Raw genomic sequence first — 25,906 nt, 5'->3', positions numbered from 1 at the left:
TAGAATGCCCCATAGCTGCCCCATACAGCTTAATGCCCCCATACAGCATAATGCCCCCATAGCTGCCCTTATACAGTATAATGTCCTCAATGTTGCCCCTAGTGCCGGTGCCCGCATATAAAGTGCCCTTGTAGATAGTGCCACAGTGCCCATGTAGATAGTGCCCATGTAGATAGTGCACCTATATAGTGCCACAGTGTCCATGATGATAGGGCCACACCCCCTTGAAGATAGCACCACCCCCCATGTAGATAGCGCTGCCCCCCTTTACATAGTGCCATTGGGACTCCCTCTAAGAGCGGAATTTCCAGCCAGATCAGAGGCCGGGGATTCCGCTCCTAGGTTCCTAGAGAGAAGCCCTGATGTCACTATCCATATATGGCCAGTGACGTCAGTGGCTACTCTTTGAGCGAAATCCCTGTTGCCGACTCTTGCCGGGGATTCCGCTCCAGGAGGAGCCCCTGACGTCAATGTCCATATATGGACAGTGACCTCAGGGGTTTCCTCTAGGAGCAGAATCCCCAGCTAGATCATCGGCAATGGGGATTCCGCTCAATTAGTAGCCACTGACGTCACTGCCCATATATGGACAGTGAATTCAAGGGCTTCTCCGGGCACAACGCTTCAGTATTGGGTTCAACTGTATCTGCATCCTGAGGACGCAGATACAGTTAACAGCGGAACATACTCCTGGCAGCCCGGGACAGCACCTGGAATCCGGGACAGTCCCGCTGAATCCGGAACGGTTGGGAGGTATGCCTTCAGTGTTATTGTTGGAGTCTTTGTTGAATCTCGCATTAATTCCCTCCTTGCCCGGTCTGTGAGTTTTGGTAGGCAGCCTTCTCTTGTCAGGTTTGTATTTGTGCCATATTCATTCCATTTTGTTATAATGGATGTCATGGTGCTCTGTGAGATGTTTGAAGTTTTGGATATTTTTTTTATAACCCAACCCTGATCTATGCTTCTCCACAACTTTGTCTCTGACTTGTTTGGAGAGATCCCTGGTCTTCATGTTGCTTAGTGGTGTTGTAGACTCCGGGGTCTTTCAGAACAGGTGTATTTATACTCACATCATGTGACCGTCATATGAAACTTTGATTGCACACAGGACGACCTTATACAACTAGTTATATGACTTCTGAAGTTTGGTTTGATCAGATCACATTTATGAGTTTCATAGGAAAGGGGGTAAATACATACAGTATGCAGTCACATCTTTTCAGTTTTTTTTATCAAGGTATTTTTCATTCCACTGTAATTATTTGGATTATTTTGTCAGGTCCATTACCTAAAATCAAATTTAAAATCCATTTAAATTCCAAGTTGCAATGCAACAAAACAGGAAAACATCAAGAGGGTGAATAGTTTTGTAAGCACTGTAATGGCTAGAATTATAGTGAGTTATATAGGGTGGTTGTGTTTGGTAAAATTGAGTGAATATTTTTTTTTTTTTAATGAGTATATAAATCAACTCGACCCACGCCATATTTCAGTTTAAATAGATCCTTAGATTAAATAAGAAATATTATTTTTATGACTTCGCTATAGTTGTCACCTAAATTGTTTTAACACTGTAAATTGGAATAATAAATGGTAATTACAGTCCTGTTGCACAATAAAATATATGTATATTTCATCTATATAGCAAAATTCTAAAGCTGTGTTGATTTCAATAGGGAAAAGAAAACGAAAAAATGGACAAACCCATAAATATCAAAGACAAAAAGTCTAAGAAGGTAAGTGATCATTAGTACTTAATAGAGTCAAACTTTACATAAAGCATTAACTTGTCATGTCCAATGGGTTCGCCCTGTTCTAAAAGCTTAAAGGGAATGTGTCGCTAGAAAAATATATATTTTTTTTAGGTAAACTGTTAGTATATAAATGATTACACATTGTTCTAATTTTTTCACAAGTCAGGAAATATTATAAATTAGATTCTAATTTATAACATTTCCATGTGCTGGTCACTAGAGGGAGCAATTCCCAAAATTGCAGTATTGGCATGTGGTAAAGCAACCTCATTGCTTTATGCTGCAAAATTGTAGAAGACACACTCGCTCTAGTGTCCTCAAACAATCCCCCCTCCTTTATCCTGGCTAGTGCCAGGAGAAAGGAGGGGGTTGAATGTTCAAACCTCCTACACTGTGTGCCGCCATTTTTTGAGCGAATGTGTAGGAGTGTAGGAGGATTAGATACAGTGGTAATCACACAGTATAACACGAACATACACACACACAAACATAACTTACCTGCTCCTGCCGCCGCCGATGCCGCTGCCGCCGCTCCCTCCGCTCCTAGTCCTTGCTTGTGAACATATGGACGGAAGCCGCGACCAGAAGTAGTCATCTTACTGTCCGGCCGCGGCTTCCGGTCTACATGAAAATGGTGCCAGATGTCGCTCTGCCGAAGACCTTCCTTTTGGACTGTGTGAGAGTGGCGCCTGCTCCATTCCCACACAGACGGCGTACGCTATAGTGAATGGAACGGCTCCCGTTCGCATTCTCTTTGGGGATGTATGTGCCGTATTCCATCTCTGTATGTGTCGTTAATCGACACATACAGAAATGAAAAATAAAATGGCAGCCCCCATAGAGAAGTAAAAGAAGGAAAAAAGAAAAAAGTACAACACAAGAACACAAATAAATAAAATTTATTTTAATGACATACTAAAAGCAATAACATATAAAAAAAAAAATGTTTTCATGACACCTTCCCTTTAAAAAACACACATTTCCTAGGTAGTGAGAGGAGCAGACAGCCAGGAAAACACTCTCAAGTTTTCCTTAAATCTATTTCATATAGTTTATTAGTAAAATGTATATACATTTGTTACATTTTTCTGGTCTAAGTTGCTCATCCCTAATCCAAGTACAATCCTTCATGGCATCGGTATTCCCTCATGGCAGTGTCCTCTTTCAGCAGGACAATTAAGACGTCAGTTTTTTTTCACGGGCAATCCGTCAGTAAAAAAAACAATTGCAGCATGCTCTATCTTTGTACGTTTATCATGCAGGAATGGCCCATAGAACTCAATGGGTCTGTCTTAAAAACAGAGGCAACTCGAATGTCATCCGCTCCATTCCATTTTTCACAGATAGTTGCCTGGAGACATTTGAGAAGTGAAACCAGAAAGTAAAGCCAGAGCAGCGTGGTCCTTAACCCCTTAAGGACGCAGCCTAGTTTTGGCCTTAAGGCTCAGAGACCATTTTTCAAATCTGACATGTCTCACTTTATGTGATAATAACACTGGTACGCTTATACCTATCCAAGCGATTCTGAGAATGTTTTCTCATGAGACATTGGGCTTTATGTTAGTGGTAAAATTTGGTCGATATAGAACTGATAAGGGAAAGGACTGTCCTGATAAGGGAAAAAGGAGAATTTTTACTTTCATTACTTTAAGGGCGGATTTACACGAGCGTGTGCATTTTGTGCACGCAAAAAACGTGGCGTTTTGCGTGCGCAATAAGCACTTAACAGCTCCGTGTGTCATGATCATATGGTGCGCGGCTGTGTGCTTTTCGCGCAGCCGCCATCATTATGACACTCTGTTTGGATGTGTGTAAACAGAAAAGCATGTGGTGCTTTTCTGTTTGCAATCATAGTTTGCCTGCTGTTGCGCGAATCACGCACGTCCCACGGAGGTGTCTCCGTGTGGCATGCGTGATTTTCATGCACCCATTGACATCAATGGGTGCGTGATGCGTGAAAAACGCAGAAATATAGGACCTGCCGTGAGTTTTACACAGCGGACTCACTGCCCCATAGACTAGCATAGGTCCGTGCGATGCGCGTGAAAATCACACGCGTTGCACGGATGTATATCCCGATTGTGTAAATCCGCCCTTAAACTTTTATTTTTACACAACTTTTTTTTAACTTTGTTATTTTGTCCCACTAGGGGACTTGAGGGCAGGAGGCCCTGATCACAATTCTAATACACTGCACTACTTGCGTAGTGCAGTGTATTAGAGCCGTCAGCTACTCGCTGACAGCAAGCATAGTGGGTCCTGAATTTGGCCTTGAGGGTGTAGCATTCCAGGACAATGTAGCCCAGCAAGGGTAGAGTATCTTTTTCAAACATGCACTTCTCCAACTTGGCATACAGACTATTCTCCTATAACCGCAGCAAAACTTGACGGACATGTCTTTGATGCGTCATAGGATCTGGAGAAAAAAATCAAGATGTCATCAAGATAGACCACAACACAAACATAGAGGAGGTCACGGAAAATGTCATTAACAAACTCCTCGAAGACCGTGGGAGCATTACACAGGCCGAAGGGCATTACTAGATATTCATAGTGTCCATCACGGGTGTTAAATGCAGTCTTCCATTCATCACCCCGGCGAATCCAGATTAGATTGTAAGCCCCACGCAGGTCTAGTTTGGAAAAAATCTTTGCACCACGTGTAGGACCGAACAATTCAGAGATCAGTGGCAACGGATACTTATTTTTCACAGTGATCTGGTTGAGACCCCGGTAGTCGATACGGGGACAAAGAGAACCATCCTTTTTCTTGACGAAGAAGAACCCGGCTCCTGCTGGAGAGGAAGATTTCCGTATGAAGCCCCTCTCGAAGTTCTGTTTAACATAGGCGGACATGGACAGAGTCTCTGGCAAGGAGAGAGGATATATCCTACCATGGGGAAGGGATGCACCAGGAAACAGCTCGATACAAAAGTCATACGCCCGGTGTGGGGACAGTGTCTCCGCCTCCCTTTTGCTGAAGATGTCCGAAAATGCAGCACAATGACCAGGCAATCCTGCCAATGACCGAGGCAGAGGAGGCTGAGCCAAACGAATCTGTACCAGGCATCAGCTGTGACATTCAGGGCCCCACTGCAGAACCTCTCCAGAGTTCCAGTCCAAGACTGGGGCATGTAGTCGGAGCCAAGGCAGGCCCAGCATCACTGGATTAATGGCCTTGGATAAGACATAGAACGATAGAAGTTCGGAGTGGAGAGCCCCTACTTGGAGCCTCAGCGGCTTGGTCACAGCTATAACTGGGTCTTGCAGAGGTAGTACATATACCGATGCAACCATCAACGGTCTCTCCAGTGGGGTATTGGGTAATTGAAGAAGGTCCACCAGATCTCTACAAATGAAATTAGCAGCGGATCCAGAGTCCAGATACGTAGAGACCTGATGCGTTTTCCCACCAGACACTATGGTTACGGGTATGGACAATTTAGACGGGAGTCCTTCTTTGACCAAGGTTGTCTTTCCTACCAACCCTAGGCTTTGGGGCTTTTGGGGACACAGACGCACAAGATGGCCTCTGAGGCCGCAATAAAGACAGAGTCCCAAAGTGCATCTGAGTTGTCTCTCCTTGGTAGATAGCTTTCATTGGTCCATCCTCACAGACTCCTTAGGAGGATCGGCAGCTGAAGACGGCAGGGGTTTCTGCAAGGTAGGGACCAGACTAGGAAGAGCTCCCTCCCGACGAACCTCTTAGAGCCGTTCCCAGAGCCTTCTATCAATCCGGCCAGCCAGAAGGATGAGGTCATCCAGGGTAGATGGCAGGTCTCGAGTGGCAAGTTCGTCCTTAATTTTAGGGGACAGTCCCTGCCAGAATGTAGCCACCAGGGCCTCTGTTAGGGATCTGCCAGGTACTACGTCTAGGTATACTCCTGGGATTAATCAATCCACACCTGAGGCCAGACCTCTTAGACTGACACCGGCTCCCACCAACCAGGGTGGCAGGCTCAGGAGTGGGAGAGCCTATCGCGGCCTGGTCAGTCGGAGTTAGCTCCGCCCCCTGTCCATTATTACCTGCCGTGTTCTCTTCCTCAGTGCTTGTAATTCTTCTGGATTCCTGGCCCCACTGCTGCTTGCTCCAGCCTGCTTCTGCCGTGCTTCTGCCTTGCTGCAGTTCCGCTTAACCTGCTTCGCTTTGCCCCTGGCTTGCTTCCTTCTCCGTGCTCACATTGGTATACTCCACTTCATCCTGGTCCTGACTACTCATTCACCGCTCCGTTTCCTCGCGGCGTTCCGTGGGCTACTGCCCCTTCCCTTGCGTGTTCCCTGTTTGTTCTCCCGTGCACTTAGACAGCGTAGGGACCGCCGCCCAGTTGTACCCCGTCGCCTAGGGCGGGTCGATGCAAGTAGGCAGGGACAGGGCGGTGGGTAGATTAGGGCTCACTTTCCCTTCACCTCCTTCCTGCCATTACAGCCTCATTGTTCCACAACAGTTCTCCCACCAGGGTGCAGAGGTGGATGGCGTACTCACCCACAGAGATGTCTCCGTGACGTAGGTTCAGCAAGGAAGCCGCTGCAAAGGAGACTCGTCCAGGCTCCTCAAACACCATGCGAAATGTCCGGAGGAACCCCTGGAAGTCACGGGTCTCTGGTCCTTGTCTCTCCCAGATAGGGTTCGCCCATGTAAGGGCCTTGCCAGTAAGAAGAGAGCTGATAAAAGCGACCCTTGCGCCATCAGACGAAAATGCACTAGGATACAGGCTGAAGCGGATCTGGCACTGGTTCAAATATCCACGACCGGTACCTGCGTCTCCATCATAGCGGTCAGGAAGTGGCAAAGAAAAACGAGGATCAACATTGCCAGGAGGTGTTGTCTGAGGATCAGTACTGCCAGGAGGTGTAGTAGAAGGAACGACAGCTCGTGCTTCCTGCCGACGTGCGAGAATGTTCAAGGCCTGGAGGAGTTGGTCCTGTCGAGACCGGAGGTCTAGCACATCCGTCCACATCTCTTGTGACGTCATCTTGGTCTTGGATCGACCAGCGGGGTCCATGGCCTGAACGTACTATCACATAGGATTCCTGGACCGACTGGGCCATACCGCCTTGGCAGTATGGCAGCTGGCCAACAGGGCGCTGGTCAAAGTCTATAGTTCGTATATGGTACCTGTGGCAGCTCGGACAGTAGCAAGGCAGGCTCGGCTCGGACTAGGCAGTGAGTAGACGTCAGGCGTGGAGTAGCAGGACAGGCGTAGATACAATACAGTACGACTACAGCACAGCACGGCACTTGACTAAGATAGCGCGGGATACTGAATACAGGATACACTGGATACACTGGAAAACACTGGGAGACCATTTGCTTAGACTAGACTAGACTTAATCTAGGATACGACAAACATCACTGCAGGAAAGGGCTGGGCCCTTCTTATAGTCCAGGGTGCTTATGGGTTAATTTAACATTAAAGTCTGGTGCGCGCGCTGCCCCTTTACTTTGTGTGTGTGTGTGTGTGTGTGTGTGTGTGCGCGCACACGCGCGTGTGTGTACACAGTCCCTGGTAAGGACCCCGGGGTACGTCATTCCCCCGGTTTTTAATGACTCCAAACCCTCTCTGCGCTGTGTGTGTTGTCCGGTCAACCAAAGTAAGAACAAAGACATGTATTATGTGTATTAGTACAAACATAACAATTACTGCATTAAATCAAATGTTCGAACTGATGTCCTTCAACAACTTGACAGTTTCCTAAGTGAACGTAAAACGTGTCGATAAAGTTATTTATAACATCTGGTGTGATTGAATTAGAAATGTTCACTATTCTTTCCCGCAGCTCGTCTAACTTTGCGATCCTAGTCTCATAGACTTTACTTTTTAAATACCCCCTGTAAAAAAAAGTCTAATGGGGTCAGATCTGGTGATCTCGGTGGCCATTCTATCAGGAAGATTTCGAGCTCGCAGAGAAAAATGAGCCGGAGCTCCATCCTGCTGATACCAAACATTGCGAAAAGCTTCTCCAGCAATATTTTAAATAGCCGGTATCACTTGGTTTCTTAGCAAATTGCAGTTATTTTCTGCATTTATGTTTCCTTCAATGAAAAACAGTCCTACAATATGATTGAGCAATATGCTGGCCCAAACGTTAACCATCTGAGGCTACTGGGTATGTGTAATGACAGGGTAGGAAGACAGACCGGTGAGCCCTAATCTACCCGCCACTCAGTCTCTGCCTACTTGCAACGACCCGTCCTTAGCGACGGGGTACAACTGGGCGACGGTCCCTACGCTCAGTAAGTGCCAGACAGACAAAACAGACAGGGGTACACAGAAGCTAGGGAAACGGGGCAGCTGCCCACGGAGACACCGTGAGCAACAAGAGTGGTGAACGAGCCGAGTCAAACCAGGAGAGAGCGAGGTACAAAATGCTGAGCAGGAGAGTGGTCAGAAAGCCAAGGTCAATAACAAGCAGAGGATCAGTAGTACAAGCAGCAGCAGCAAGCCAGGTAACAAGCATAGAAGAATCACAGGCAAAGGAGGAACAGGAAAGGCAGGTATACATAGACAGTGGGCGGGAACTAGCTCCGTCTGGCCAGGCTGTGATAGGCTCTCCCACTCCTAAGCCTGCCATCCTGAGTGGTGGAAGATGGAGTCAGTCTCACAGACATAGGAGCAGGTGCAGACTGATTGCCCACGGGCGTCGACACAGAACCTGTGTCTGGCAAATCCTTTACAGTATGACTGTCTCTCATCCAATGTGGATTTTCATCTGCCCAATACCTCATGTACTGTCGATTTACAGAACCGTTTAGTTCAAACGTAGCTTCATCCGAGAAACAGGTCCAATTGAAAATCAGATGATTATCATCAAATCGTGTCATCATTGTTTCGTAAATTCCACTCGTCTGTCATAATCATCTTCGGATAGCTCCTGAATTTTATAAGGATGATAATGATGCCTCTTCAAAATTAGATGCACTGATGTGGCGCTGATATCATTTTGTTGTGCTCCACTCGAGACAGATGTATGAGGATTATCATGTACAGTGAGCAGAACATCTAAAGGTTTTTCATCATTACTAGTATGTTTGGGTCTTCCAGATCTTGGTGCGTCCTTAATTGAACCAGTTATCTCGAAACGATGAACAGTTCTTTTAACAGTTGACAATGAAATTGGATCATGGATAGGATAAGTGGCATTGAATAAAGCCGGTACTTCTCGATAGGATCTTTTTTTTTCTTCGCCATACCCTCTCATCATCAATAAAGTGATCCTTTCCGTTTCGGTCAAATGCATTTTGTGATATGACAATAGAAATGTACAAAAATGAAAATTACTCTCCGAATTAGCGCTCTCTGAAATTCACAAGCGACTACAGAAATGTGTACACATGAAATCATGTTACAATTGTAGACCAGGTCCATTTTGTATCGCCGAGGCCGATTGTAATAATACGTAATTTAAAGTCACCTTGATGTGACATTCCCAAGCTCACACACACACACGCACACGTGCCCACGCACATTTAGGATTTTACCCGCGTGGTACATTTTGGGTGATGCTAACACCAGCGGTAGCCGATAATGAAGATGATAACTTTAAAGTTAAATATCTCAGCGAAAAAAAATCTAAAAATTGATTGCGCCATTGTTTTCGTATATTGAAAAGAGCTTTCAAATGAGCCCCCACTCGAACCTCGTGCCATTTAAGATCTTGCTGCCCCCGGGGGTGGGGGTGTTCTTTTTTTTGGCGGTAACTGGTAGATTTTATGACCCCATTAAATCCCACCAAATTTCAACCCTCCACCTCGAGCCGTTCAAAAGTTATGTGGGTGTTCTGGAACTTTTGGTGGGCACTGTATAGGGTGGCTGTGTTTGGTAAAATTTAGTGAATATGCTTTATTTGTGACCTGAATTACTAATGTTTTAACTTTCTTTTTTATTGATTATATAAATCAACTCGACCCACACCATATTTCAGTTTAAATAGATCCTTAGATTAAATAAGAAATATTATTTTTATGACTTCCCTTTAGCAGATAACCGTTATGAAAATTATAAAGTGGACTAACAGTTGAATAGAGATTGCAGACACAATTGATATTAATAAAAATTAAATTAAAGGGTAATTATTTATTTTTTTATTCTGAAAACCTTTCCTGCCAGTAACATACTAGCCATAGAAGCATACTATGCAACTGCTATGGGGCCAGTGGGAAGAGCGGGCCTGGCACTTAACTGTTACCATTTCTTTCCCTCTCACGGTCAATAAGTGAAATGATAAAATTATATTTACTTACAGCAGCCACTAGGGGGAGCTCACTGCATACAGATTTGTACAGCTTTTAATTACTTGAATTGGAGCTGTATAAATCCATATACAGTGAGCTCCCCCTAGTGATAGCAGCATGCAGTCAGAATTTATCATTTAAACAGTCAGAAAAAGGCAGCTGCAAATTTTTTACATTCACATTCCTTTAACCATGTGAAGTCTTGTTTGCTCAAAATTGCCCACTGCTGAGTAATGCGATTTTTATGACTTGCCATGAGAAGTAAAGCCATGGAAATTACTGCTGTTATGAACATATTTCTGGCTCAAAAAAGGTGGATGACATCTTGAAGACCTTTCAACTCTTGGCCTGACAAACAGATAAAGCTGAAGATTCATATTATTTCGCCAGGCCCTATAATACTGCCACCTATGGAGAAAAATGTGGATCTGAAAAAGTAGGAAAACTTTTATACCCAACTGGATTGATCTTAAAATCATATGATATAGAAAGCTCTCTTTATGCAATTTCCTTAAGCTGCTTGCCACCAACCCTCTTATTCACTCTCCCCATAGTTGTGACCTAAAAAAAAATTTCCACTCTAAATTTGAGTAACTGGTAATTACATTCCTGTTGCACAATAAAATATATGTATATTTCAACTATATAACAAAATTCTAAAGCAGTGTTGATTTCAATAGGGAAAAGAGAATGAAAAAATGGACAAACCTATAAATGTCAAAGACGAAAGGTCTAAGAAGGTAAGTAATCATTAGTACTTAATTAGTGCCAGCGTTTTCCCGCTCTCAAGTTTTCCTTAAATTAAATTTATTAAAATGTATATACATTTGTTACATTTTTCAGGTCGAAGTTTTTCATCCCTAATCCATGTACACTCCTTCATGGCATTGGTATTCCCTCATGCCAGTGTCCCCTTTCAGCACGATAATATGATCTGCCACACTGCAAAAATTGTTCAGGAATAGTTTGAGGAACATGACAAAAAGTTTAAGGTGTTGACCTCCAAATTCCCCAGATTTCAATCCGATCATCTGTGGGATCTGCTGGAAGAACAATTCCGATCCCTGGTTGCCCCACCTTGCAACTAACAGGACTTAAAGTGGTATTCCCATCTTGGACATTTATGACATATCCACAAAATTTGCCTTAAATGCCCGATAGTTGTGGGTCTCATCTCCAGGTTTCACACCTATCTTTGGAATGGGGCCCCTAACTTTTGCTGCTGTTGCTGGGCTCCTGCCACTGATATATGAGGTAGCCGGGATTTTCTGAAAAATTTGAGCGCCTTTTGCTATGCTGTTTCCGGAAGTCAAATAGAAGTGAATGGAAGTAACGGAAACAGCATAGCACATCAAGCTATTCTGCTTCCAAAGCTCCCAAGTTCTGCAACCAACATGCTCTGGAACCCACATCTAAGGGAGATTAATGGCATATCACCCTATTCTGGGCCTGAGCCTTCAGTATAGGCTTGGCGAAGGCAGGAACCAGTTTTAAATCCTAGGGCAGAATGGGAGGAGTGCAAGATCAAAAATGGAGGCAATCACTACCCCCACATATATATAATACACAAGAAAGTTTGATCAGCACATTCCAGTAAAATGAAAAGAACTTGTACAGCTGCATGTACGCCTGTGACTGCAAAACAATACACAAGAATATGGCGACAGCACTCTGCGAACATATATATATATATATATATATATATACACACATACATATATACGTATATATATATATATATATATATATATATGTATTTATGTATATATATATATATATATATATATATATATATATATACACACAGTATATAGCAAAAAAATTAGGCAGCACTCCAAAGCAGTGTGAAAAAGGTAGGGTTTTTTTTATTGCCCCAGTAGCAACGTTTCAATCCATCTCTATGGGATCTTTGTCAAGCAACAGATGGACTGAAACGTTGATACTGGGGCAATGAAAAAAAACACTACTTTTTTCACACTTTTTTGAGTGCTGCCTCATTTTTTTTGCTATTTGGAACTTCTTTGGACTCTTAGCTTGGGTCTGGGAGGACTGTTTGCACCCGACTACTGAAGCTGTGCTGCTTTCTTTTTCTGTTTTTATATATATATATATATATATATCTCAGATGATTCTACGATATTTACTCCAACGACACAAATACAAAAACAAACCCTGTATGCTCTGATTTGTCAATCATACCTCCTTCCATTTCTTCCCTACATTGTACTACATACATTTGGTAGATTATCAAGACGTAAAGAACAGATAGAATAGAGTATAGCTGTTAGGGATCTGCCAGGTACTTCATCTAGGTATACTCCTGGGATTAATCAATCCACACCTGAGGCCAGACCTGTTCGACTGACACCATCTCCCACCAACCAGGGTGGCAGGCTCAGGAGTGGGAGAGCCTATCGCGGCCTGGTCTGTCGGAGTTAGCTCCGCCCCCTGTCCTTTATTACCTGCCCTGTTCTCTCCCTCAGTGCTTGTAATTCTTTTGGATTCCTGGCCCCACTGCTGCTTGCTCCAGCCTGCTTCTGCCGTGCTTCTGCCTTGCTGCAGTTCTGCTTGACCTGCTTTGCTTTGCCCCTGGCTTGCTTCTGTCTCCGTGCCCGCTCGGGTGTACTCACTTCGTCCTGGTGCTGACTGTTCGTTCGCCGCTCCGTTTCCTCGTGGCGTTCCTTGGCTACTGCCCCTTCCCTTGCGTGTTCCCTGTTTGTTTTCCTGTGCACTTAGACAGCGTAGGGACCGCCGCCCAGTTGTACCTCGTCGCCTAGGGCGGGTCGTTGCAAGTAGGCAGGGACAGGGCGGTGGGTAGATTAGGGCTCACTTTCCCTTCACCTCCTTCCTGCCATTACATAATTACAAGCCCTTACCTAGTCTACCATTTCTCCTACGCTGACGCTATCATGGACCCCCTTGAGACCCTGACCCAGCAGATGCAGGGCCTCTCCCTACAGGTCCAGGCCCTGGCCCAAAGGGTCAACCAGGGTGACGCTGCTTTAGTAGTACCCCTCACCTCACCTCTAGAACCCGACCTCAAGTTACCTGACCGGTTCTCAGGGGACCGTAAGACGTTTCTCTCCTTCCGGGAGAGTTGAAGACTGTATTTCCGCCTAAAGCCCCACTCCTCAGGTTCCGAGAACCAGCGGGTGGGTATCATCATATCCCGACTCCAGGAAGGGCCCCAAGAGTGGGCCTTCTCCTTGGCTCCTGACGCCCCTGAACTTTCCTCTGTTGATCGTTTTTTCTCTGCCCTCGGACTCATTTACGACGAGACTGACAGGACTGCTTTAGCCGAGAGTCAGCTGGTGACCTTACGTCAGGGTAGGAGACCGGTTGAGGAATACTGTTCTGATTTTAGGAAGTGGTGCGTAGCTTCTCAGTGGAACGATCCGGCCCTAAGGTGCCAGTTTAGGTTAGGATTATCTGACGCCCTGAAGGATCTGCTGGTTAGCTACCCCTCGTCTGACTCCCTTGACCAGGTTATGGCCCTAGCAGTACGACTTGACCGACGTCTCAGGGAACGTCAGCTAGAACGCTTCAGTGTGCTCCCCTCTGACTTTTCTGCGATCCCCCCCGAGGTCCCGTCTCCTCGCCCCTCCACGGAGGACTCGGAGGTACCTATGCAACTCGGGGCCTCCATGTCCCCTCGACAACGTAGGGAGTTTCGCAGAATGAATGGTCTCTGCTTCTACTGTGGGGACGACAAGCATCTACTGAACACCTGTCCCAGGCGCAAGAATAAGAAGCCGGAAAACTTCCGCGCCTAAGTGATCATCGGGGAGGTCACTTGGGCGCACAGGTATTTCCCGTTAATGTGAAACGCAATAAAATTTTGCTTCCCTTTCAGGTCTCGTTTGCTGGCCGGTCTGCCACGGGCAGTGCTTTCGTGGATTCTGGCTCATCTGCTAATATCATGTCTGTGAAATTTGCTATGTCTCTAAAGATGCCTTGTATTGATTTACCTTATCCTATCCCTGTAGTAGGAATCGACTCAACTCCCCTTGCTAATGGTTATTTTACTCAGCATACTCCTGTTTTTGAACTCCTGGTTGGCTCCATGCATGTGGAGCAGTGCTCTGTACTGGTGATGCAGGGATTATCGTCTGATCTGGTTTTAGGCCTTCCCTGGTTGCAGTTGCATAATCCCACGTTTGATTGGAATACTGGGGATCTCACCAAATGGGGTAATGAATGTCTTATGTCATGTCTTTCTGTTAACTCTATTTCTCCCCGGGAGGAGGTAAACACGCTTCCTGAGTTTGTTCAGGACTTCGCCGATGTGTTTTCTAAGGAGGCCTCCGAGGTGTTGCCCCCCCATAGAGATTACGATTGCGCTATCGATTTGGTGCCTGGTGCCAAGCTTCCTAAGGGTAGGATATTTAATCTTTCATGTCCTGAACGTGAAGCTATGAGGGTGTATATCCAAGAATGCCTGGCCAAGGGTTTCATTCGCCCCTCGACTTCTCCTGTAGGTGCTGGCTTCTTCTTCGTGGGGAAGAAGGATGGTGGTCTTAGGCCGTGCATTGATTATCGTAACCTGAATAAGGTCACCGTAAGGAACCAGTACCCACTTCCTTTGATTCCGGATCTTTTTAATCAGGTTCAGGGAGCCCAATGGTTTTCTAAGTTCGATCTACGGGGGGCATATAACCTTATCCGCATCAAAGAGGGGGATGAGTGGAAAACTGCGTTCAACACACCCGAGGGTCATTTCGAATACCTGGTCATGCCCTTTGGGTTGTGTAATGCCCCTGCTGTCTTCCAGAATTTTATTAATGAAATCCTGAGAGAGTACCTGGGTAATTTTCTTGTTGTGTACCTTGATGACATACTGGTGTTTTCCAAGGACTGGTCCTCCCACGTGGAGCATGTCAGGAAGGTGCTCCAGGTCCTTCGGGAGAATAATCTGTTTGCTAAGACTGAAAAATGTGTCTTTGGGGTACAGGAGATACCATTTTTAGGGCAAATCCTCACTCCTCATGAATTCCGCATGGACCCTGCCAAGGTTCAGGCTGTGGCGGAATGGGTCCAACCGGCCTCCCTTAAGGCGTTACAGTGTTTTTTAGGGTTCGCCAACTATTACAGGAGATTTATTGCCAACTTCTCGGTCGTCGCTAAGCCTCTTACGGACCTTACCCGCAAGGGTGCTGATGTCCTCCATTGGCCCCCTGAGGCCGTCCAGGCCTTTGAGACTCTCAAGAAGTGCTTTATCTTGGCCCCCGTGCTGATTCAGCCCAACCAAGAGGAGCCATTTATTGTGGAGGTTGACGCTTCCGAGGTGGGAGTGGGGGCCGTCTTGTCCCAGGGTACCAGCTCCCTCACCCATCTCCGCCCCTGTGCTTACTTCTCTAGGAAGTTTTCGCCCACGGAGAGTAACTATGATATTGGCAACCGCGAACTTCTAGCCATTAAATGGGCTTTTGAGGAGTGGCGGCACTTCCTGGAGGGGGCCAGACACCAGGTAACGGTCCTTACGGATCACAAGAATCTGGTTTTCCTAGAATCGGCCCGGAGGCTTAATCCTAGACAAGCTCGGTGGGCACTATTCTTTACCAGATTTAATTTCTTGGTTACCTATAGGGCTGGGTCCAAGAATATTAAGGCTGATGCTCTGTCACGTAGTTTCATGGCCAATCCTCCTTCCGAGAAGGATCCTGCTTGTATTTTACCCCCTGGTATAATCGTCTCTGCCACGGATTCTGATTTAGCTTCTGATATCGCGGCTGATCAGGGTGCAGCCCCCGGGAACGTCCCTGGGGACAAACTGTTTGTTCCCCTGCAATACCGGCTGAGGGTACTCAGGGAAAACCATGACTCCGCTCTATCTGGTCATCCTGGCATCTTGGGCACCAAACACCTCATTACCAGAAACTATTGGTGGCCTGGGTTGCCTAAAGACGTTAGGGCTTACGTCGCCGCTTGTGAGGTTTGCGCTAGGTCCAAAACCCCTAGGTCCCGACCTGCGGGCCTACTACGTTCCTTGCCCATTCCCCAGAGACCTTGGACCCATATCTCCATGGATTTTATCACCGATTTGCCTCCATCTCAGGGCAAGTCGGTGGTGTGGGTGGTAGTCGACCGCTTCAGCAAGATGTGCCACTTTGTGCCCCTTAAGAAGCTACCTAACGCCAAGACGTTAGCTTCTTTGTTTGTGAAACACATCCTGCGTCTCCATGGGGCCCCAGTCAATATCGTTTCTGACAGAGGGGTACAATTTGTTTCCTTATTTTGGAGAGCTTTTTGTAAAAAGTTGGAGATTGATCTGTCCTTCTCCTCCGCCTTCCATCCCGAAACTAATGGCCAAACGGAAAGGACCAACCAATCCCTGGAACAATATTTAAGGTGTTTCATCTCTGACTGTCAATTCGATTGGGTCTCATTCCTTCCCCTTGCTGAATTTTCCCTGAATAACCAGGTCAGTAACTCGTCAGGGGTCTCCCCGTTTTTCTGTAATTTCGGGTTTAACCCAAGGTTCTCCTCCGTCTCCCCTGGTTGTTCCAATAATCCTGAGGTAGAGGATGTTCATCGGGAACTGTGCACTGTCTGGGCCCAGGTTCAGAAGAACCTAGAGGCGTCCCAGAGCGCACAAAAGATTCAGGCGGATAGTAGACGTTCTGCTAACCCCCTGTTTGTCGTCGGGGATTTGGTCTGGTTGTCGTCCAGGAACTTGCGCCTTAAGGTCCCGTCCAGGAAGTTTGCTCCCCGATTTATTGGACCTTATAAGATCATTGAAGTCCTCAACCCTGTATCCTTCCGTCTGGAGCTCCCCCCATCCTTTCGCATACATGACGTCTTCTATGCCTCCCTCCTTAAACGCTGCTCCCCGTCCTGGTCCCCCTCGAGGATACCTCCTGTTCCCGTTCTCACCCCTGAGGGGGTGGAATTCGAGGTGGCCAAGATTATGGACAGTAGGATGGTCCAGGGCTCCCTCCAGTACCTGGTCCATTGGAGAGGATACGGGCCGGAGGAGAGGACTTGGGTACCTGCCCGTGATGTTCATGCTGGGGTATTGATCAGGAGGTTCCACCTTCTCTTCCCCACTAAACCGGGTCCCCTTAGTAAGGGTCCGGTGGCCCCTCATAAAAGGGGGAGTACTGTTAGGGATCTGCCAGGTACTTCATCTAGGTATACTCCTGGGATTAATCAATCCACACCTGAGGCCAGACCTGTTCGACTGACACCATCTCCCACCAACCAGGGTGGCAGGCTCAGGAGTGGGAGAGCCTATCGCGGCCTGGTCTGTCGGAGTTAGCTCCGCCCCCTGTCCTTTATTACCTGCCCTGTTCTCTCCCTCAGTGCTTGTAATTCTTTTGGATTCCTGGCCCCACTGCTGCTTGCTCCAGCCTGCTTCTGCCGTGCTTCTGCCTTGCTGCAGTTCTGCTTGACCTGCTTTGCTTTGCCCCTGGCTTGCTTCTGTCTCCGTGCCCGCTCGGGTGTACTCACTTCGTCCTGGTGCTGACTGTTCGTTCGCCGCTCCGTTTCCTCGTGGCGTTCCGTGGCTACTGCCCCTTCCCTTGCGTGTTCCCTGTTTGTTTTCCTGTGCACTTAGACAGCGTAGGGACCGCCGCCCAGTTGTACCTCGTCGCCTAGGGCGGGTCGTTGCAAGTAGGCAGGGACAGGGCGGTGGGTAGATTAGGGCTCACTTTCCCTTCACCTCCTTCCTGCCATTACAATAGCTTGTCATGGTGGGTGTGTGGACCCACTGGGCCGTACTGCCGTAGCGGTATAGCCGCTTGCCAACAGGATACCAAGTCAATGTCTGTAGTTCGAATAAGGGTACCTGTGGTATTTCAGACAGTAGCAATGGTTTGGCTCGGCTGGGACCTTGGCAGCAGGCAGACACCAGGCGCGGTGTAACACAGCAGGCATAGTATACGGCACAGCACGACTAACACGGCTCTAACTCTCTATGGCACAGGAACAAGGTACCACGGGATACAGGTAGCAGGTACGGGAACACCAGGAACTGGAAAACACTAAAGGGACCATTTGCAAAGACTAACACGGGTAAACACAACAACGCTCAGGCAATAATGGAAGGGGCAGGGCCCTTCTTATAGTCCAGGATGATCATGGGCTAATTTGACATACTTCGTGCGTGCTGGCCCTCTAAGGCCGGGCATGAGCTTGCGTGCGCACCCTACAGGACACAACATAGTGAAGCGGAAGTGAGTGACCCATCGCTGTGGCCTCGAGGGGTGAGTAATCCCGATGTTCCATGGCCACACGGTCCCCACTGTAGATAGTGTCACACAGTCTTCCCTGTAGATAGCGTCACACACAGTTCCCCTGAAGATAATGCCACACACAGTGCCCCCTGTAGATAATTGCAAACACAGTGTCCACTGTAGATAGTGCCACACACTGTGTCCCCTGTGGATAGTGCCACACACAGAGCCCCTGTAGATAGTGTCGCCTACAGTGTCCCCTGTAGGTAGTGTTACAGACAGTCCCCATTGTAGACAGTGTCACACAAAGTCCCCTCTGTATAATGTCACATACAGTCCACTCTGTATTGTGTCACCCACCCCCTGTAGATAGTGTCACCAGCCTGTAGATCATGCCACACAGTCCCCCATCTATAGTGTCACACAAAGTCGCCCCTGTATGGTGTAACACACTCTCCTCTGTATAGTGCCACACACACCTTGGAGATAGTTTTACCTTCCCTGTGCCACACTTCCCCTTGGAGATAGTGTCACCTTCCTTAGATAGTGTCACACACAGTCCCCCCTGTATATTGTTATACACAGTCCCCCCTGTATATTGTTATACACAGTCTCCCCTGTAGATAGTGTCACACACAGTCCCCTTTTAATTAGTGCCACACCACCCACTGTAGTTAGTATCACACCCTCCTGTAAATAGTGCCCCCTGTAGAAAGTGCCCCAGAAGCCCAGTGCTAGCAATGCCACTGGCCCTATAAACATTTAATTGATTCCACTGAATGGGGGTTTCGGTCTTTTATCTATGGACTGCTGAACACCTGAGAGAGGGAAATATCTCCCCAACAAGTTGGGGGTTGGATATATTAAATATGTATAAACTTTGCTATGGAAGTCATAAAAGGTTACATAGACAGCAAGTGGGTTTTTGAACCCCTAGACAGCAAGTAGGATTTTGTAGGAAGAGTATTTCCTACTGACTCTCACAATGCCTTGAGTGTATGTGGTTATAACTGCAAAACAATCAAATAAGGGTAAACATAATATAATATTAAAAATAAGGTATGCTCTATTCCATATTGTTAGAATTATATGCAAACAGTCTTTTAGGTGTTATTTAGGATTTATTTTTATGGTGATATTTCATTTATCTTTTTGTGACATTTACAAAGCAATTCTATTTATATCTAGGAGTTCACATGGAAGCTGATAATGGCGGCTATTGTTGGTGCTTTGGGATCATCCTTCCTATATGGTTATAATTTATCTGTTGTGAACGCACCTGCATCAGTAAGTGCTCTAAATTTATTACAGCGGCTATAATGACTAGACTAAATGTGGTTGATAAGCGTGTAGAGAATAATTTTCTTTCTAACAAACAGACAGAATAATTATGTGTTATTATCACAAAAGCCATATTTTATTTGCTGAACTTCAGTGATTTAAATGTAGATTTTTTTGAATTTTTTTTTACTTAACAAATAAGAAATTGTCAATTTTTAACAAACCTTTTTACTTAAAAGGGTCTTCCCAAAATAGGCTAATCTCAGAATTTTCCACTGCTGGAACCCTCAGTGATCAGCTGTAATCTGTGGTAAAAGCTGTCAATAAGTATTTTGTTTCTCTGCAGCGCCAACACAAGAAAAATTAAGTATTACATGGTGCTCAATGAAATTAGTGAGCTGTCTTTGTAACGCATGGACAAGCTGTGTCTTACAAAAAAACAGACACCTTTTAAAGGCTAAGTCCACCTCTGAACTCAATTTTTAATTAATAAAACAATGTTTGAGCTGATTTTAAGTAACGTTTAAATTATTTTTAATTAAAATATATATTCCATCATCATCTACACCGATTCCAAGAATCTTATGTATTTACAGTCTGCACAACGACTGAACCCTCGTCAAGCCAGATGGTCACTGTTCTTTGCCAGATCCCAGTCCCTTCTTTACTTCTGCCCTGCAGATAAAATTCTAAGGGTATGTGCACACACACTAATTACGTCCGTAATTGACGGACGTATTTCGGCCGCAAGTCCCGGACCGAACTCAGTGCAGGGAGCCGGGCTCCTAGCATCATACATATGTACGATGCTAGGAGCCCCTGCCTCTCCGTGGAACTACTGTCCCGTACTGAAAACATGATTACAGTACGGGACAGTTATCCTGCAGAGAGGCAGGGACTCCTAGCATCGTATATAACTATGATGCTAGGAGCCCGGCTCCCTGCACTATGTTCGGTCCGGTACTTGCGGCCGAAATACGTCCGTAAACTACGGACGTAATTAGTGTGTGTGCACATACCCTAAGGCTGATGCCCTGTCTCAGTCGTTTGAAACTGATGACTCTGAAGAGGACCCTCAACATATCATTGATCCCTCTAGGATTATTTCTGTTAACCCTCCACAGCCTAAAGACATTCCTCCTGGAAAAGTTTTTGTTCGTCCTGCTGACAGAAAAAATTCTCATCTGGGGACATAATTCCAACCTGGCTGAGCACTCTGGTGTCCGTAAGCGTCATGACTTTATTTATCGTCACTACTGGTGGCCCACGCTGCCTAAAGATGTTGTGGACTATGTCTCTTCTTGTACCAATTGTGCCCAAAACAAGGTTACCCATTCCAAGCCTGCAGGTCTTCTCCAACCTCTGCCTGTTCCGGATGGTTCCTGGCAACACATTGCCATGTGTTTTATTACCGACCTTCCTCCTTCTGCTGGATGTACCACTGTCTGGGTCGTGGTGGATCACTTTTCTAAAATGGCAGATTTCGTCCCTCTGTCTGGTCTTCCCTCAGCTCCGCGTCTGGCAAATTTGTTTGTTCAGCATATCTTTCGTCTGCACGGACTACCCCTCCATATCGTGTCTGATCGGGGTGTACAATTTGCATCAAAATTCTGGAGAAACCTGTGTAAACTTTTGGATGTGAAATTGGACTTTTCCTCTGCGTACCACCCACACTCTAATGGTTAGGTTAAGAGAATTAATCAAGTGCTAGAGAATTATCTTCGTCATTTTGTATCTGGTCAACACGACAATTGGGTACATCTTCTGCCATGGGCCGAATTCTCTTATAATAATCACACGAGTGAGGCTACTGCCTCTTCTACATTCTTCATTGTGAACAACCAACATCCACGTGTCCCTCTTCCTGTACTGGCTACATTTCAAGTGCAACGAGTGTGTGCAACGACTTCACCATCTGTGTCCAGTCCCTGTGCCAAACCGAGTGTTCGAGGTGACTTCACCATATGTGTCTGGTGCCCGTGCCAAGTCCAGTGTCTGAGATGACTACACTACTCCAGTCCGGTGTCCTAGCCAAGTCCAGTGTCTGAGACTACTGCCCTACTCCAGTCCGGTGTCCTAGCCAAGTCCAGTGTCCGAGATGACTGCACTACTCCAGCCCGGTGTTCTGGCCAAGTCCAGTGTCCGAGATGACTGCACTACTCCAGTCTGGTGTCCTAGCCAAGTCCAGTGTCCGAGACGACTGCACTACATCAGTCCGGTGTCCTAGCGAAGTTCAGTGTCCGAGACGACTGCACTATTCCAGTCCGGTGTCCTAGCCAAACTCCATTATCCTGCACAGGCCTGCTTCCCACTGACTGTTTGGCATTTACCCACTCCTGACCTCCCAGATACTTTATCATTGCTGACTCTCACAGACTCTGATGATCAGCACCTGTTCCGTTACGGCGGAGTGGCCTAGTGGGTCCACATACCTACCAGTTGTTACAGCTTCTATGTATTCTACATACATAGAAGCTATATCTTGCATCAAAGCCGGTTCTGTCAGGTCAGCTACACTGTCAGCTTGGCTGAGTAGATGTGATCATTATTATATGGATTCTGCTTGTCAGAGACACGCAGGACCAGCATTAACCCGAGCCGTCTGTCCAGCTGACATAACGGAATTGGCTTTGACGGCAAGGTACAGCTTCTATGTATACAGGATACATAGAAGCTGTATCTCAAAAAGTAAAACAATTTTTCAAAATTAAAGTTTAAAAGTTTCTTAAAATCACCTCAAACATTGTTTAGGGTTTTTTTTTAAAAAAAGAAAAGAAAAAAAAAATTTGTTGAAAAGTGTACATAGCCTTTAAAGCTGCTCTCTGCTCCCACTAATTAATGGAGGTCACGATTAAGAGAATTCAGAACTTCTAACAACACAACTCCTTTAATTTAAATTTAGGAAGGCATGCAAACTTTTCCTGTTTGCCCTTGAACCCATGTGAACAAAAGTATATTTTATGGTCTCCTTAGGCCTAAGGCCTCATGCCCACTTCAGTTTTTTTTGTTAGGGTGCTATCCATTGCTTTAACTGATAGCACCCTGACACATTCATTTCAATGGGGCCATGCACACTTCCGTTGTTTTAACGGAACCGTGCGACCGTTTAATCAAAAATAGGGCAGGTCCTACTCCTGCCCGTTTTTGACGGAACAGCCTCGACCTTTTCATTGAATTTGGTTTGTGAAACAACAGACTGCACACGGAAGCCATCTGTGTGCGGCCCGGGTTTGACGGAACCGTTATTAGCGGGTGTTCAACGGCTGACGGAAGTGTGCATGAGGCCTTAGAATATGTCATAATGAAGGTGTTTGTGTACTTCAATGTTCATCTTTTTGTAGATACCTTTCGATTACAAATACTGTACATTTTAAAACATTTTTAATTCAGCTCAACATTTTTCGAAGTTTATTGTTCTCTACATATGGGACTATATCAATGTTCAAGGTGTATGGAGGTACTTGTGAGTGCATGTATGAATACCTGCATAGCTTCACCTCTATATTCCCCTATGGAGATTTCCTGATGAGTACCTATGTATTCTAACAAGTCTAGTTAGTTAAACCTGAGCTGTGTGAACAGAAGAGCGCATGATGTACAGGTATAAGAGCATCTGTCTCTCTAGACGGACATCTTTAGAGGCAACCTATAATTTTTGCCTGATTAATTGTTTCATTATTTTTTTAAACCTATTTTTATTAATAATTTGTCAGTACTTTATATAATTTCTCATGTCCCTATATACATACAGAAAAAAAAAATCCTGAAATATTGCAGTTTTCACACTGGCCACTGAGCCACACAATAGCAAACAGTGCCAGGCAGCTACAGCCAAGACAAATAAAATCATGGGATGCATTAAAAGAGGCATAGATGCTTATGAAAGGAACATAGTTTTGCCTCTATACAAATCATTAGTCAGACAATCACACATGGAATATTTTGTACAATTTTGGGCCACCTGTGTATAAGAAGGACAAACACTATAAGGACAAGAACACCCACACATTACACCACAGATATTAATATGGAGTTGATTCCCCCTTTGCATCTAAAACAGCTTTCACTCTTCTGGGAAGGCTTTGTCTGTGGGAATTTTTGTCCATTCATCCAGAAGAGCATTTGTGAGGCCAGACACTGATGTTGGACAAGAGGGCCTGGCTCCCAATCTCCGTTCTAGTTCATCCCAAAGGTGTTGGATGGGGTTGAGGTCATGCTGGAACAGAAAAGGGCCGAACCCCAAACTGTTCCCACAAAGTTGGAAACAATTGTCCAAAATGTCCCGGTATGTTGAAGCATTAAGATTTCCCTTCACTGGAACTAAGTTACCTAGGCCAACCACTGAATAACAACCCCATAGAATTATCCCTCCTCCACCAAAACTTTACAGTTGGCACAATGCAGTCAGGCGGGTAACGTTCTTCTAGAATTAGCCAAACCCGGACTCATCCATTTGTCTGCCGGATAGAGAAGCGTGATTCATCAGTCCACAGAACACGTTTCCACTGCTCCAGAGTCCAGTGGCGACGTGCTTTACACCACTTCTTCCGACGCTTGGCATTGTGCCTGGGATGTAAGGCTGGCATTCAGCTGCTCACCATGGAAACCCATGCCATGAAGATCCTGGCGCACAGTCTTTGTGTGGATCTCAATGCAGGAGGAGGTTTGGAGGCCAGCAGTTATGGAGTCAGCAGAGCGTTGGAGATTTTTATGCATTATGCGCCTCAGCCCTCAACGACTACACTCTGTAACTTTACGTGGTCTGCACTGTGTGGCTGAGTTGCTGTGGTTTCTAAACGCTTCCATCTTGCAATAATTTCACTCACAATTGATCTTGGAAATTTTGTGAGGGAAGAAATTTCAGGAACTGACTTGTTGCAACAGTGGCATTCTATTACAGGACTACGCTTGAATTCAGTGACCTCTTTCGAACAACTCATTTTTTTCCCAAATGTGTGTAAAGGCGACTACATGGCTAGGTGCTGGATATTATAAACCTGTGGCATTAGGACTGAATGAAACAGCTAGATTCAATGATTAAGAGGCGTGTCCCAATACTTTTGTGCAAATAGTGTAGATGAACTAGAGCGGGTGCAGAGGAGGCCGACCAGGGTAATTAAGGGAATGGGTGAATTGCAGTACCAAGAAAGGTTATCAAACTTATTTGGGTTATTTAGTTTAGAAAAACCGGGCATTTAGGGGCGACCTAATTACAATGTACAAGTATATGAATGGACAGCCAAGAGATCTTTGTAATGATCTTTTTATACCTAGGCCTGTAACCATGACAAGGAGGCATCCTCTACGTCTAGAGGAAAAAAAAAATTCGACATCAGCATATATGGGAATTCTTTACTGTAAGAGCAGTGTGACCATGGAACTCTCTACTACAGGACGTTGTGATGGCTGACTTTTTGAGCAAGTTACCTCTCCTCTTCCATAGACATGAAAAGGTTGTTCTCTGACCCTTAAAGAGGCTCTGTCACCAGATTTTGCAACCCCTATCTGCTATTGCAGCAGATAGGCGCTGCAATGTAGATTACAGTAACGTTTTTATTTTTAAAAAACGAGCATTTTTGGCCAAGTTATGACCATTTTCGTATTTATGCAAATGAGGCTTGCAAAAGTACAACTGGGCGTGTTGAAAAGTATCTCACTCTGTATAAACTTTCCAGAATATATAGTGATGCATCGCCCCAATGTTGGAGAGGTTGTAACCATTTGGGATCCATACTTCACATATTTTGGGAATGTCCTTTATTATTAACCTTTTGGCAATCTATTAGTGCACTACTAAATGAGATTACAACTCAAAATATCAACCTCACGCCGGAACTTGGGTTACTATGGCTTGGAATTGATGTTATTCCCAAACAATTCCAAATTGTAATATGTCATATATTAATATCTGCCACATCAGCTGTAGCGTTCAGATGGAAAACATGTAACGTCCCGACCATCACAGACATCATTAAAAAAGTCAATACAAACTATCAATATGAATATATTTATGCCCGTAGTATACAAAGACATGACCGGTTCTGTAGAGATTGGATCTGTTGGAATAATTCTGTATATGCCGTACCTCTCCCTTTCTAGTGGGATCTCATACGTTGTCTGTTGTATACATTTTATTTTTTCTTTATGATGACCTGTATACGTTCTTCACAACATTTATTTTATTTACCTTTGTTTTATTATCCATATTATTTTGAATCCCATTTTCTCAAAATGTTAAAACTTATAGGTTAATTATTATTTGAGACTAACTATTTACTTCTACCTGCGAGTAGAACTATTATACACATATATTTTCTGATGTCTCAACTGTTTAATAAAGACATATTGAAACAGAAAAGTAAAAGTACAACTGGGCGTGTATTATGTGCGTACATCGGGGCGTGTTTACTACTTTTACTAGCTGGGCGTTCTGATGAGAAGTATCATCCACTTCTCTTCAGAAC

The 25,906-nt window shown here is 45.4% G+C and overlaps 1 protein-coding gene across 1 annotated transcript in view; it reads left to right on the top strand.

Annotated features, from left to right (window-relative positions):
* The first annotated feature begins 1,680 nt into the window (after positions 1 to 1,680).
* SLC2A9 (solute carrier family 2 member 9) overlaps positions 1,681 to 25,906 on the top strand; it is a 311,872-nt gene continuing 287,646 nt past the window's right edge. The window contains exons 1-3 of the mRNA XM_075849107.1: positions 1,681 to 1,736; positions 10,668 to 10,727; positions 19,350 to 19,448. Of these exons, the coding sequence (XP_075705222.1) occupies positions 1,695 to 1,736; positions 10,668 to 10,727; positions 19,350 to 19,448 (201 nt within the window). The 5' untranslated portion in view covers positions 1,681 to 1,694. The remainder of the gene's footprint in view (positions 1,737 to 10,667; positions 10,728 to 19,349; positions 19,449 to 25,906) is intronic.

The sequence above is a fragment of the Rhinoderma darwinii genome, chromosome 1, assembly GCF_050947455.1.
Source record: "Rhinoderma darwinii isolate aRhiDar2 chromosome 1, aRhiDar2.hap1, whole genome shotgun sequence".
In the NCBI taxonomy this organism is placed as follows: domain Eukaryota; kingdom Metazoa; phylum Chordata; class Amphibia; order Anura; family Rhinodermatidae; genus Rhinoderma; species Rhinoderma darwinii.
The sequence above is the reverse complement of the archived record's forward strand: the minus strand, read 5'-3'. Positions and strand labels throughout refer to the sequence as shown.